Below are 13,843 nucleotides of genomic sequence, written 5' to 3' on the forward strand. Positions count from 1 at the left end.
GTAAACAGGACAATCAGAATGTTTCAAAGAGACTGAGAAAATATGTGAGCTTGTGTGAGCCCTATGATGGCCAATTACTGCCCTGGCTGGTATACAGTCCAACACTCATAGCCTGGAAAAAAACCAAAAAAACAAAAAACAAATATAGAAGATGCAAATGATACTGTTGAATACATCTTTTAGACTGAACCAACAACCTGAGGATAATTTAAAGTTTTCAAAAAAGTTTTAGTGTCTGTAGCCTTCCCCAATGAGCCCACGTCTTTTTAACTTCATTACTCTGAGCTGTTGTTGTTAGAATAACTCAGAATTGTTTTTTAATCCTTCCAGTCAATGTGTAATTTATTTTATTGTTTTTATTGTGTACTGTTTATCTGATGTGTGTCTGGTTGTTCTTTTCAAATGTTAAGTAATGTGTTTGCGTGTGTGTGTATTGTCATACACACACACACACAATACTGTGAGCTGCTGAAAAAATTATTCATCTACATTTGTTACAAGACACGTACATCATGTCAGCACAGGACCTCACTAATATATATCTGTTACGTGACAAAAAAAATGTAACACATAACAATGAGGATACTCCTCTAAACGTCCACCAGTTACAGCTGCAACTTTAATGCAGTTGTATTTGAAATCCAATGCACTAAAATGCAGCCCCAAAGAAAATGACTTGGTATGTACAAACTGAGAAAGGTCAGTATGTGAACACGTTCCTTTTCACATTAACATCTTTCACATTCTTTGACAGCATATAGAAAGTTAAATTAAGGCCCCATAAGACAAAACACTATGACCACTGATAAATGGCTCATCAGTGTGCATTCCTTCACCTCTTAGTGGGTGGGCTATATCTTGCAAAAAAGAGGACAATCTGTCCTCAAAGAACAAATGGTGACATGTAGCAATTTCAGTAAGTTTGTGAAAGGCTAAATAACTGCATGACTGACCATCCACCAAAGTGCGGCTCTTCTGGGATGTTCACTGTCTGCAGTGTTCACAATCTCGCCAACGCTCAGCAAGGAAACAAATCTAGTGAATTGGTGACAGGATCATGGCGATTCGGTGGTCATTGATGGACACATGTAACCTCCAGGATCTCCTGCTCGGTGCAATAAACCATGGCACACCACAACAGGTGAAATGCTGTATGTCTCAATGTGGCTATTCAGACAGGAAATACTGATTCACACTGTTTTCCAGATGTTAAGTTAATGTGAACACAACAAGGTGCTTAATGCTACTCCTACATGTAATAGCTTATTATATTACTGATCAAATATTATTATGAAAATGGATCAAACATCTGATTACCACATTGGCATGTTATTACAAAATTAGCTGTATTGTACTTTATTGTGCCAAAGTTGTTACATAATTGGCAGGTACAGTCTGACACTATTAGTTGTTACAAATGTGGAGTATTTATTTTCTTTCATACAATGGAAGAGAACTGACAAATTGACCTTGTATTTTCATATATTTACATCTTTTGTCCTGTTTTATTCCCCTTCCATTCTTGCTACATTATAGTGTGTTTCCATGAATAAAAAGTATGTTGGGTTACTATAGGCTATTGTAAAGGTCTATATGAATATATATTGACTGATTATGGTTGATTTTGATCTTATAACTCACTGATTTTACATCAAGCAAATGAAGGCACAGCACTTCTTGGGGTTGCGTCTTTCAATCACATAGAAACACTTTGGTTGAGTTTTGTGTTCTTGTGTCTCACCTGCAGTCTTGACGTGGGTTGGCCACGTATCCCGGATACGCCCCATCTGTGATGCCGCGGCACATTTTACTGTCCCTGTCCGAAGGCAGCAGCGTCCCTGCTCGCACCATCAGACCCAGGCAGTGGTCGAACGTGTTCCTCTCCTCTGGGCCATCCTCCGTGAAGTAACAGTGGCCGAGCGTGTCGTAGCCCACAACGTTCTTCACCTGGGGGGATGGGGGCACATAGCTGGAATCATTGCATGGTTGTCATTTGATGTAGAGCACAGGACTGAATTGACTGTGATAGCCTGGACCATTTCTTGTTTGTTGAGTATCTAAACACAACAATGCCATGCCAGGAGATTGTGATTGACACTGTAATTGGAATGATTGCCATGAAGGCTGTTAAAGAGATTTGAGCAAAAAGGTTATTCATATGTTCACAGTTTGGGTCCATACAGTGTTAAATACACACTTTCTAGCCAAAGGTCTTTCTACAAACATGAAATGTATTAGATGTAACAACTGAATGAATCCAACCAGTCATTTCTGACGTTACTGTCTACTGGATGAAGAAAAGATTGTTCTCTCATTGGGTGTTAGATCATATCACAATCAACTGCTGTAGTGAATAGTTTAATAACAACAATATTTCCTCCAGAGCGTCATGACTCCCAGTCCATATTGTCCCAGTCACAGTAAAAACAATCCAACGGAGTCTGTGTACTCCCATTGGTAACGTTTGTAGCGTACAGTGCTCTGCTGCATTTGTGCTACATTACAAAAACACAAAAACAAACAAACATCACCAGCGAGAAGCCCAACATGAAAACTACACTCTTTTCAGCATTTCTGCCATTTTTGTGTACATAGACATAATCTTTAAGAAGTGAATGCAAAACGTAAAAAATGATGCATTTTCACTGGAAATGTTGTGTAAACGGGGCTCAAAAAGATGCAACAACACAACAGCACTAAGGGGTTTTTTTTCTCTGGTAAACAGGAGTATAGTCAAATAACAACTGAACTGCACTGATGGATAATGCTAACGCAGACAGTTAAGTTCAACAGTTTTAGTTATAAACCCACTGGAATAATTGTAAAACTCATATCTAAATAGAAAACAGCCATAAATAGAGGCTTCATAGTGAGCGATCCCAACATAAGACGTCATTCACAACGACACTTGAGCACAAACGGTTGTGGACTGACCAGCAGCCCGTTGGAGCCGTGGATGGTGACGCAGCGGGAGAAGGAGTGGTGGATGGACAGATCGCTGACCAACGTGGGCGGGTCGTAGCCTCCTCTGCGGTCAACGTCTCCGTTCATGTGGAAGTGGACTGGATAGTGTCCCATCGTCTGCTGGCCCATGTGCTGGAGCTCCACGCCGGAGACGTGGACCGCCTTGAAGCCCCGCTCCACCTGAAAGGAACGACACAAACGTTTTCCTATGAAGAACAAATAAGTCTTTAACAAAACTCGCTTTTCAAAGCAGCAGCTGGTTTCTTCAATGTGCTTTTAGTGTAAAATGAAGGAACATTAGCAGAATGTGTAACACAAGGTAATAATCATATTCATCTCACATGTTGTCTGACAAGCCTTTGAAATGTTTGCGGCCTTCCTGGACGAGCCCACGTCTTCTTAACTGCATTAATACAAGCTGTTATTGTCACTTTGAGTAACTCAGAATTTATTTTTAATCTTTTATGTTTCATTTCTTTTATTGTTTTTTTTAATGGTGTATCGTTTATCTGATGAGTGTGTGTTTTAAAATTGTAATTTGTGTTATCCTACTGTTCATTTGAAACCCTTCGACGCGCACAAGTTTTCATTTTCTTTTTCCTTTCAACATTTTGTCCTTTTATTTATTTATTACAAGGACTCGAATAAAACGTTAAAAGACTTCCAGTCTGCTTGTGCTGTCAAAGCTTATTTGTAAGAACAACAGAGTATGAAAGTGACTAAAAGAGTTACTAACAACACAATCAGGAGAGAAACGCACGACTACGAGTGAGGAGAAAAAACTTCAGCAGATGAAAGAGGTAGAAATACATCATCTAAGCTGAAGGGAATGAGTAAGAGAGGGGTAGTTGACGTGATGATGAATAAAAACAAAGAATAAAAAGACTTGTTGAAGACATTTAGGAGAATCAGAAGATGGGGCAGAATCATCAATGAATGAAAGACATTAAAGAGCCCAGATGAAAAGCAGCTTTGTTCCAAAAAATCACAGCCCCTGTTGAACCGAACCCACGGCCCTTTCAGGGATTCACGCTGACGATTGAAGCCTTTTTTTGTGAATGGAAAACCTCCTTGTTTTTAGGCTTAAGAGTTGAAATGCAAAGTGAGAAAAACAAAGAGCTCTCCACTCAGCTTGTGCCTCGATAATAATAGAGGGGATGTGGCTTTTTAACACTGCAGTGGATGTGCAGCTTTTAACAAGGAAGTGTGCTCCGAGGCATTCATTTTGAATGGCTTCGCTGAAGTCTCAGTGGGGCTTTTCTCTCTCTCTTTGAGTGTGTGTGTGTGTGTGTGTGTGTGTGTGTGTGTGTGTGTGTGTGTGTGTGTGTGTGTGTGTGTGTGTGTGTGCGCGTATGTGTGTTGCACACACACCCATGCATGAGAAAAATGTGACATGAGACTGTGATGGAAATTTATAATAGAATATGATAGCTTGGCCTGGGGAGAGAGAATCGTGAAGGCAGCAGGAATAAAAAAACACAGTCTTAGTCTCTCTCTCTCTCTCTCCCTCTCCCTCTCCCTCTCCCTCTCCCTCTCCCTCTCCCTCTCCCTCTCCCTCTCCTCGTTTCCTCCGGACGACACACTCACACACACAGATACGCCACTGGTTCTACAGAACGGTTTTATGTGATGTAGTGTAACCTTTAATCATACATTAGCGTGGCTGATATTCCTTTGTTGACATTTTTACTTGCGAAAATGGCAACAACATCCAAGAAACATGAACGATTTTCCCTCAGACAGTTTTCTGGGTCTGGAGTAAAGCAGCCAGGGTGGATTAGTAGGTCAACACGCAAGTTTTCCAGAGCTTTGAACAAATCAATCAGACATGTCAAACCTACGGCCCGTGTGCCAGAAACGGCCCAATATGGCATGCTCGATGAAATTTGCCAGTTGTGAGACGTTATGGCAATGACTGCAATATATTTATTGGACCACTAGGGGAGCACTTTATTCAGTATCATCTGGTGAATCAGTTCAGGCGATCAGGATTACTACACAGATGTAGAAATGTGTCTAAACAAGTTATTCTACCTAAGAGGAATGAGACTTCTATATTTCTGAGTTCCAGCTCCATGTGACCAAATGTTATAAAGATGTGAAGAGTGTAATAAAAATCCACTGCGATATGTAATTTGGAAAGCACATGGAGGCACGGTGTTGGTGAAATTAGAGTTATTTTATTGAATTTTCAGGTTTGCTGTAAAAGAACAGTTCATTAAATTTGATCTTCTATTGATACTTTGTTGTACTCAAACAGACAGAGATTTACTGTTCTAGCTATTTATAATTCTATTATTTACTGGAGCGGCTCACTCCAGATCAAATTGCACTGTATGTGGCCGCTGAAGTGAAATGAGTTTGACACCCCTGGTCCAAACAGACCGTTGTTCACTAACGGAAGTGAGCTTGTTAACTTCTTAATTTCTAATGGATACATTTTTTTTTTTAAAGTGATAGACTGTAAAGGATTCTGACACCATATTTAATCACAATACATATAAAATGAATGATGAAAGATACAATGGGGACATGAACTCAAGTGGTGCTGAATAAGAGTTGAGATGCTCTTAAAGAAACAAAGTGAGAAATATTTCTTTTAATATATTTAAAGACACTTTTTTGGCAATTTGGTTTAGTTTCATACTTCCCCCACAGCTTTTCTCAAAGAAACTCGGCGTACCTTCAGATGTCCCCCAAAAGTATCGAACTTGAAGAACTTGCAGGCCTCATTTCCATAACAGCCGGGCTGCATTTCTCCACGGACCAGGATGTTCCGACTCAGCAGGCCCACCTCCGCCCTCACGTCCACGCCGTCCACCTCCTCGCCCATGTGGATGAACTGGGCCTTCCCTGCACATACACACATATTCGCATCACTCCTTCATCAATATAACATAAGAAATAACTAGACAGAATGGAAGTTATAAACGCCCCCACGAAAGGTCAGAAAGGAGTTTTTATCAGGCACAAAAAGACACATAAAAGATCCAAATTCCTGATGAAACACTTTTCTGCAGGGTATTGACAAAGCATTAGAATATTATTGAACATTTGATTTAACATAATCACCATCGTTTCCCTCCCACACCTCAGTCAGGGTTGTTAAAGATAAGGCCCATGGGTCAAAACAGGTCAGCAAGAGGCTCCAATCCAGTCAAACCAATAAGTGAAATGTAAAAACTTCAAATGAAACATTGATTTTTTGACAAATCTCTTAAGAGTAGTGAACACAACACAACACTGAGATCCGAGCTGAGGTATCAATGTGAATTCCAGCTCCCTCATTGCTATTAACCTAGCCTCAAAGCTATGCTGAGTGTTTCAAACAGTTGCATTTTCAGTGGCTAAAAGCATTGTTGTCGAGTAATCACCCCCCAAAGAATTCCATTTTTACTTTTTTCAAACTAACCCTTTGAGGAAAAATGAGGTGTATCACAGCATGGACATTATGGCTAAGATCCATGGCAACATAGAGATCGAGCTATTCACTTTTCAATACATTTTCACCATCACTTTGTATGGATTTTCATGTAAAATGCAAGAAATTGTCCGCACAATTCCTGACTGAACCACCAGATATCCTAGAACTTTTGTGCACATTATGCAGATGGCAGGAAAACAACAAAATAATAGGAAAAAACAACCACCAAGAAAAGTCATCCTGTGTCCATTACTGTGCATTGTCAAACTGAATAAACTTTTTTTTTTTTTTTAACTCCATGAACAATGTTTATGTGGGTTAGACTAGCAGAAGAGTTCAACATCAGAAAACTGAAAACAAAGACAAAATACAGACATGTTCTTGCCTTGTCATTTGTTTCCACTTTTCCTCAGAACGGTGAGTAATCCTCATTCTCACCAGAAACCAAGCAAACCCCAACTTGCCATGCGTCTGCTGTGCGGTTGTGCAGACGTTTCAAATAACAGCCATGCAGGACATAAGGGTGCAGCTGAGTCAGAGTTTGCAGCGTGTTTCTTATAAGCAGAGTGAGCAGGGCTTCACTTATAATTAGGGTGAACACACGGCGGCACCTCCAACACACACGCCTCGTGTGAGAAAGAAAGGAAAGCTGACCCTGAGGTGGAGTTCAACACCCAGTCAGCCAAAGTTAGAAAGATAAACACTTCTCCACCTCCGCCCTGTGACTGCAATCTAACTCTGACCTGTGGTTCACATGAGTACACCAGAAAAACACAGATTTTTCATTTCTCAGAACAGAAATAGGATGGAATTCACTAATCATTTCAGTCGAACCAATTTAGTTGTATTTAAATATTGGATAAAAATGTGGAAAACAGTTCAACTGGATCTTGATCGGGCCGGATTAATAAATGGCTCTTGACAGATCTGCACAATGTGAGAAGGAGAGGAAGCACGATTGTCGAAACGCCTCACACATGGGGTTTATATTGAAATGGTCAGGTTTTATCTTGTGTTCGGTCATGAAAGCGCCTGTCAGATCTGGCAACCCCATAAACAATGCAGTCAATAGCAAGTAATCAATGTTAGGGATGATGGAAGCAGGCAGAACCTTTGGAATGTGTTAAACAAGAGGTTGTATAAGATCCTCTGAAATGTATTCACACATGCAACCTTGATTTCACCCTCTGCGGCCATCGTGCTGAACAGCTTCAGTGTTGTGCATTTAGCAGCGTGCAGCTATACTTGGAGGGACAATTAACACCCCAGAGAGAGACAGCGAGAGTGTGAAGCACAAAGATAATCCCATGGAAAGCAAAGACAAGAGGAAGAGAACAGCAGAATAACAGTAAATCGACAGATGTGGCAGAAATGATAACTGCTCTGTTTCACAGGTTCTCCACTCCTCCACACTCCTCAACAACAAAATGCGCTCAATGGAAAATAACAATGTGGTGCCAGAGAGAAAGAAAAAAAAATGGAATCAAAGAAATATTCAAGTGTGAAATCCAAGAGACCGAAGATCACACACCCACACATACTTAATCTCCGTTCTCCTCGTACCTCCTCCGCCACCACTTCTACAACTCGCGGAGCACAAATGAACACTTTCATTCCCACTTAGCTTTAAAACGTCCTACAACACAGGCCTCTAAGATGTCCCGATTTAGGTGCGATTTCACTACAAAGACTATTCTAAGCCCATCGCAGGTGCTCTTGTCAAGAGGATTTCATTCTTTTTAAATGTCTCATGCATATCTGGATTTTTCTTTTTGTAAATTCCTCACGCATATTTCCACTCTATATTATCAGAGTTTCAAACAGTCAGACTTGTCACTTGTACAACATCCAATGGTTTTCCTGAACTTATCTGTATCATAAGTGACAGCAGTAAAAGAGTCGCTGTGCTGGACTGTCGTGGTAAAATGAAAGCTGATCTTTATGGACAGGGTTCTGTATTTATAGGTCAGTCTATGGCCATGGACTTTGGATGGAGCTAATCATTCACATTGAGGTCGTGTTTATAGGACGAGGTTGTTGGCATTGGGAGTCTCTTGGAAACTGAACTTTTTGCCAATGGCTTCTGGAGTGCAAAAACACCAAGGCATTAGATAACATGCATTTTGGCTTTTCTGTCTGTACCTGTAATTATTTTTTAAATAATTCTGTCTGAACATGAAACCGTCTCCAGTTGACAAAACTGAGGCCCTGCCCAAAGCTTCCCGTCCACACAGAAAAAAAACTGCATCAATGCGACACCATGAAAACTACTCAAAATGTAGTACATATGTCAAGTCTATAGGTGGCAGTGTAACATGACCACAGTGAAATACACCAAAAATGGAGACGGAGACGTGGAACACGCAAAAATTAAGAAACAGACAAATGTAAGATCTGACCTTTTTATACTGACTAGCATCAGTAGATTCTGGAGCATGACCTGGAGCGTAGTCCGTCGTAGTACTCTTTTGCAAAACAATGCCATTTTCAAGGTCCTTAAACGCTGCGCTGTGCAGATGATTGTCCGAAAATGATGTGGTTATATGAAACGGCGTTGTTGTGTGGCCAAGGCCAGCTCACGCTCTGCTGACAGGCTCACTGCTACACCAAACCCTTGCAGATTGTTCACATCTGGAGCAGAAATTATGCTTTAGTTCTGTTTACTCACAAAATATTATGTTATAACACACTATACTATGACAATTTTTTATGATGAATAAAAAATGAATAATGAATAATGAAAATGAATAAATTTGACAGTTATAAAATTTGATGACTTCATATGGTTCAACTGGGTCAGGGTTTGCTTGATCAGAAGGAAGAGACATTAGCAAAGGAGACGGACGCTCGAGCGTCCGTCTCCTCTGATCAAATCCCAAGTGGACTGAGAGGTAATGAAGACATTGTTTCACCTCATCGCTTCAGACCCTGCTCTCAGGATTTCTTTTAAAATGGTTATTCCCACAGTGAGAACTGAATGGGAGAAGAAATGTTTCAGGCGTGTCACTATTTTGTCTTGGAAAAATTCAGCTGGACTTCGGAGCGACAGATCTGATTACTGTGGGAAATTCAAACCTTTCTTAAAAAAACAATGACAAAAGGAGCATAAATCCCTGTGTCTGCTTTTAAAATCTGTGTACTGCAGTTTCTCTTAACCCTTTCACTTCAGGCACAGTAGTTTGATAGAGAAAAAAGGACCTGATTAAAGCAGCAAATGTTGGCAAAGTATCTTTCAGAAATGCATGTGATGTTTTTTTTTTGTCTTTTCAATGTAAAATTTTATTTCATTACAGTTACATTAGTTTTTGTTTTTTGCTGCAATTGTTTGAAAAAGCACCAGTTTTAAGACACTTTCCCAGTTTTTAATTCTAGGGAAATTACATGGGATATAGATTAAGACAAAAATAATGTCTCATTTAATGAAGAACATTAAAACATGTGAAACTACACAAAGGGAAAATCCCATTTCTATGTTTGTGCATTTCTATTTCTGAAAATCTTGTTTCATGAACGTAATAAATATATTTTCATATCAATGGTTTGCATTGTGTTGATGAGCCGAATGATTAAGTGTTGAGTTGAAAGTATTTGACTTTTGTTGACTGCTGTCTTTCAGGTCTCAATCAAGATTTTTACCCGGTTAAATGACGACTAACTAAATTAATGAAATGACCAGGCCTTATCTGCCAACGCTGGACCACATTCATGTTGTGACGAAATAAAAATGAATCCCAGTCTCCATCTGTTAGGACATCAAATGAGTTGTGCATTAATGCTTTATTTTCGCCGCGGGTTGCAAAAGTAGCTAATATAGTTTTTGTGCATTTTAAAGAGGTTCATCATTTGTCTGAAATGATCAGTACCCAGCGGATATTTCCCAGATGTCAGTGTCCTGGTGCAGACCAAACACGAGGAATGCAGCCTGTCTTATTGAGGCTCCAGGTCATTTTTTTTCCACTTCATAACATTTATATTCAATTTTCTACCCTCATTATCATTTATGTCATTTCAAGCAGTTATGAGTTCAACATGCAACATGCAGATGCAACTTGTTGGACCCAAATGGGTAAATAGCTGAGGGCGATCCATTTCTGCGTCCCCAACATCCATTTCTCAGCTTTCAGTTACAAACAATTAAAACAACACACCCTCCCTGCTTGTGCATAACCTCCAACCCTTGGGGGATAGACTTGATTATCAGTGCGTGTTGGAAAACGCTGCCGCGAAGTGGCACACAAGCAGGAATTAATGAAACGGATTACAGTCACGCAGAGAGTGACAGGAGCTCAGAGGAAAAGCCTCCAGCTCCGGCTAGGATTTCCAGTCTGGATGGCAAAACATCGGGTGACGTCTAAGATGCCATGAAAAACAGGGGCGAAAGGTGGAGGGAGGGAAGCTGCCGAGAGCTGATCTTCGAATGCAGCCAGGCAGGGCGAGGGAAAAAAAAAAAAGAAGATTTGAAACTGTATCCCGGACCTCAAAATCCAGAGCAAAAAGAATACAAACTTGGCTTTTTTTGCTGCGTGCCTTAGTGTTGGGAAGCGACAGCTATGAGAGGAAATGTCACAACATGTTACTGTTGACTTTTGGCCGCTGGAAGCACGCAGGAGTCTTCAAATATAGAACCACAAAGTCCATTTGAACTTACAGAGAACAGTGAGGGCTGACAAGGCTGACCTGAAGAACTGCGCTCATTGTGTGCATGATGTGGTGAGACTGAAAGAAATAGTGTCTTTTTGTGTACCAGGGCATATCAGTGTGCACCCTAGTGTGCGAATGTGTGTGCCGGCATGAATAGACTCAGTCAAGAGCGCACAATCCGCCAACACGCAGGCTGAGACTTTCCCTTGGCTGTGAGTCAGACAAAACACCTTCCACTGACTCCCACACACTGCTGCGGGCTGTATCCACCTGGCCTCCACCAGGTCGACACACACGCACGCACGCACGCACGCACGCACGCACGCACGCACGCACGCACGCACGCACGCACGCACGCACGCACGCACACACACACACACACACACACACACACACACACACACACACACACACACACACACACACACACACACACCTGATGTGGCTTTTTTTTTTTCTTTATTGAAAAACAGTCACTGAAAATCTGGGTAATCTTTCAAAACTGCTGACAAGTAAACAGTCTAATGTCTTTCAGGCAGTCAGTCCTGATTAACCCCCAGTTGGTCTGACACACTGCTGCAAGTGTAACGAGAGAAACAGATGGAAGACATCAGAACATGAAATCTCTTTTCTCTTAACCCTATATTAGACATTTTAAATTACCACACCAGAATGAAACCTAAGAATATTTCAGTATAACTACAAGTCAATGCAAAAACAAAATGATGTGATTAATACATAACAGACTATGTCGAACAGGATTAAACAGAGCCTACAAAGTCTGAATCGAACACATTTCACATAGGATTTCTGTATACCATTGGTTAAAGACTATGACGACCCCTGTCCTATATGTCTCTTTGGTAACCCTAACCAGTTTTTCATGGTTTCATGTATTTTTAAGGTAAATGCATCAATGAGGTGAACTGATTTTTTAACCATCACAATGTTTAGCATAACAATTTGATCAGGTTTTATGCAATTATCATCCAAGTACAATTTTTGGTTTGAAAAGAAACAGTAAGAAAGGTAAAAGTTAACCAATACAAGGGTTTGTTGCCTTTTTTGGAGTACATAATGGAATTAATAATACTCAAATGTCTTAATGCCTTAAATGTGTGATATCTTAAAGAGGTTCTCATGCCTAAAAGCCTAACATCACCATTTGAACTCGAGGTGGAGGCTTTATGGATGTAGATTGGAAGGCAGACCTTTTTTGTGTTGTCGCTTCAGAAAAGTGTCACGTTTACGCAACAATGTTTTGAAAACAATGCCTGCAAAACTCTGAAAATGATGGTTAGCATATAGAGCCAAAAGTTGGTGCTGTTGTTTTTGAAATGAAACCACGCACACATGCAGCAGAGAACAACACGCTATAAACATTAACAATGTTTAACAAAGTTTTCCATTTTTACTCGAAAACATCATGTAAACGGGACCAATTCTCTTTTTCAAGATCAGGCATCAAATTTCATCAACTTGTTCATTCTTACAGTTGTGACTCACTCCCCTAACCTTGATTTTCTTAGTTGTACTGCTGCAGGTTTAGATTGCTTGACTCACCCTACATCTGCTTTTTGTTTTGTAGTCCGTGTTCCATCTCTCTCTTTCTGCTTCAACCAAATCACACCAAGCTGATTATTCATTATTCATTATGATTCCTTGTCCTGTTGTTTTCCCTCATTAGTTGGGGCTAATAGTGTTTTCAATTTACATATACATTTTTTTAACAGCTAATGGGAATGTGGACTAAGTGCTTTAGGAGGTGAAGGCATTTCCTGGTAAATTGAAGCATCTTCCATTAACAGTACTGAGACTTATGGTTAGTAATTTCTATAGTTAGGCGGTGAGACAATTAATAGTTTACAAACATATAAAAGCAATTCCTGTAGGCACAACAACTATATTATTAATTAACTTTTACTACAATGCAAATTTTTTACCAATTAAGAGCTGCAGCTTAATTTGCTTAATCTCTGTAGAGCACAACAGCATGTCTGACTTAACATCATTGTTTTCAAGAAATATGGCCAATAGGAAACATCATGATGTGATGAACTACAGCATCAAATGGAAAAACACAAGAGGATCAAATGCAGTGTGGTTGGCAAAGAGACCTTGGTTGTATGCCTATTTTTTTGTTAAACAATCACTTCACAGGCCAAGCGTCGAACCTGATGGAGCTCCAACTTGCAATGATTGTGTTGTCTGGACTCAACCTGCTCCTGCATCACGGTAACCACCCCAATCAGTGAACCCAGGTACAAAGTGTGATTACGCTTTCATCATTCAAATAGGCCACCTCAGTGTGCGAAAGGTTACCAGAAGGTATTGGCGTTTAAAGAAATTGATTCCACACACCTCACCTTTTCTCTGTGAGTGATGCTTTTTATTTGTGTTGGTTGCTCTTTTTTCATTAGGCCTGCCTCCGTTTTCTCTTGTGCTGTCAGCTCTCGCTTTAACCTTGTGGAACACTTTGCAACAAAGTGTTTTGTGATTTTTATATATATATTTATTTTTGCATTACAAAAGTGAGGCAAACTGAAAAACACATAGTCACAACCTGCAATTTCAGTTTGTGACCAGAACTCTTTGACAAATGAAATGAAAATTGTGAGTTCATGAATATTGCTCCCAGGGATCGCTGAAAAGTTTTTGGGCTCCAGCTTCACTGAGAAGCCTGAAATGTGTCAGGTCAATGCTAATGTCCTGAAAGTGCAGCGTCAGTATGGAACTTAATGGTGGAGGTGGGAGGACATAAAGCCAGCCCATCAATCCATCATTACCACTTTATCCAACTTAAGGTTGCAGACA

At 40.2% G+C, this 13,843-nt stretch overlaps 1 protein-coding gene across 1 annotated transcript in view; it reads right to left on the reverse strand.

Annotated features, from left to right (window-relative positions):
• The window catches only part of cemip (cell migration inducing hyaluronidase 1), a 215,541-nt gene that overhangs the window by 50,800 nt on the left and 150,898 nt on the right, over positions 1-13,843 (reverse strand). The window contains exons 14-16 of the mRNA XM_080501910.1: positions 5,648-5,817; positions 2,935-3,144; positions 1,742-1,947 (exon numbers count right to left, since the gene is read on the reverse strand). Coding sequence (XP_080358036.1) covers positions 1,742-1,947; positions 2,935-3,144; positions 5,648-5,817 — 586 coding nt within the window. The remainder of the gene's footprint in view (positions 1-1,741; positions 1,948-2,934; positions 3,145-5,647; positions 5,818-13,843) is intronic.

The sequence above is a fragment of the Blennius ocellaris genome (genome assembly GCF_963422515.1).
Source record: "Blennius ocellaris genome assembly, chromosome: 1".
NCBI lineage: Eukaryota > Metazoa > Chordata > Actinopteri > Blenniiformes > Blenniidae > Blennius > Blennius ocellaris.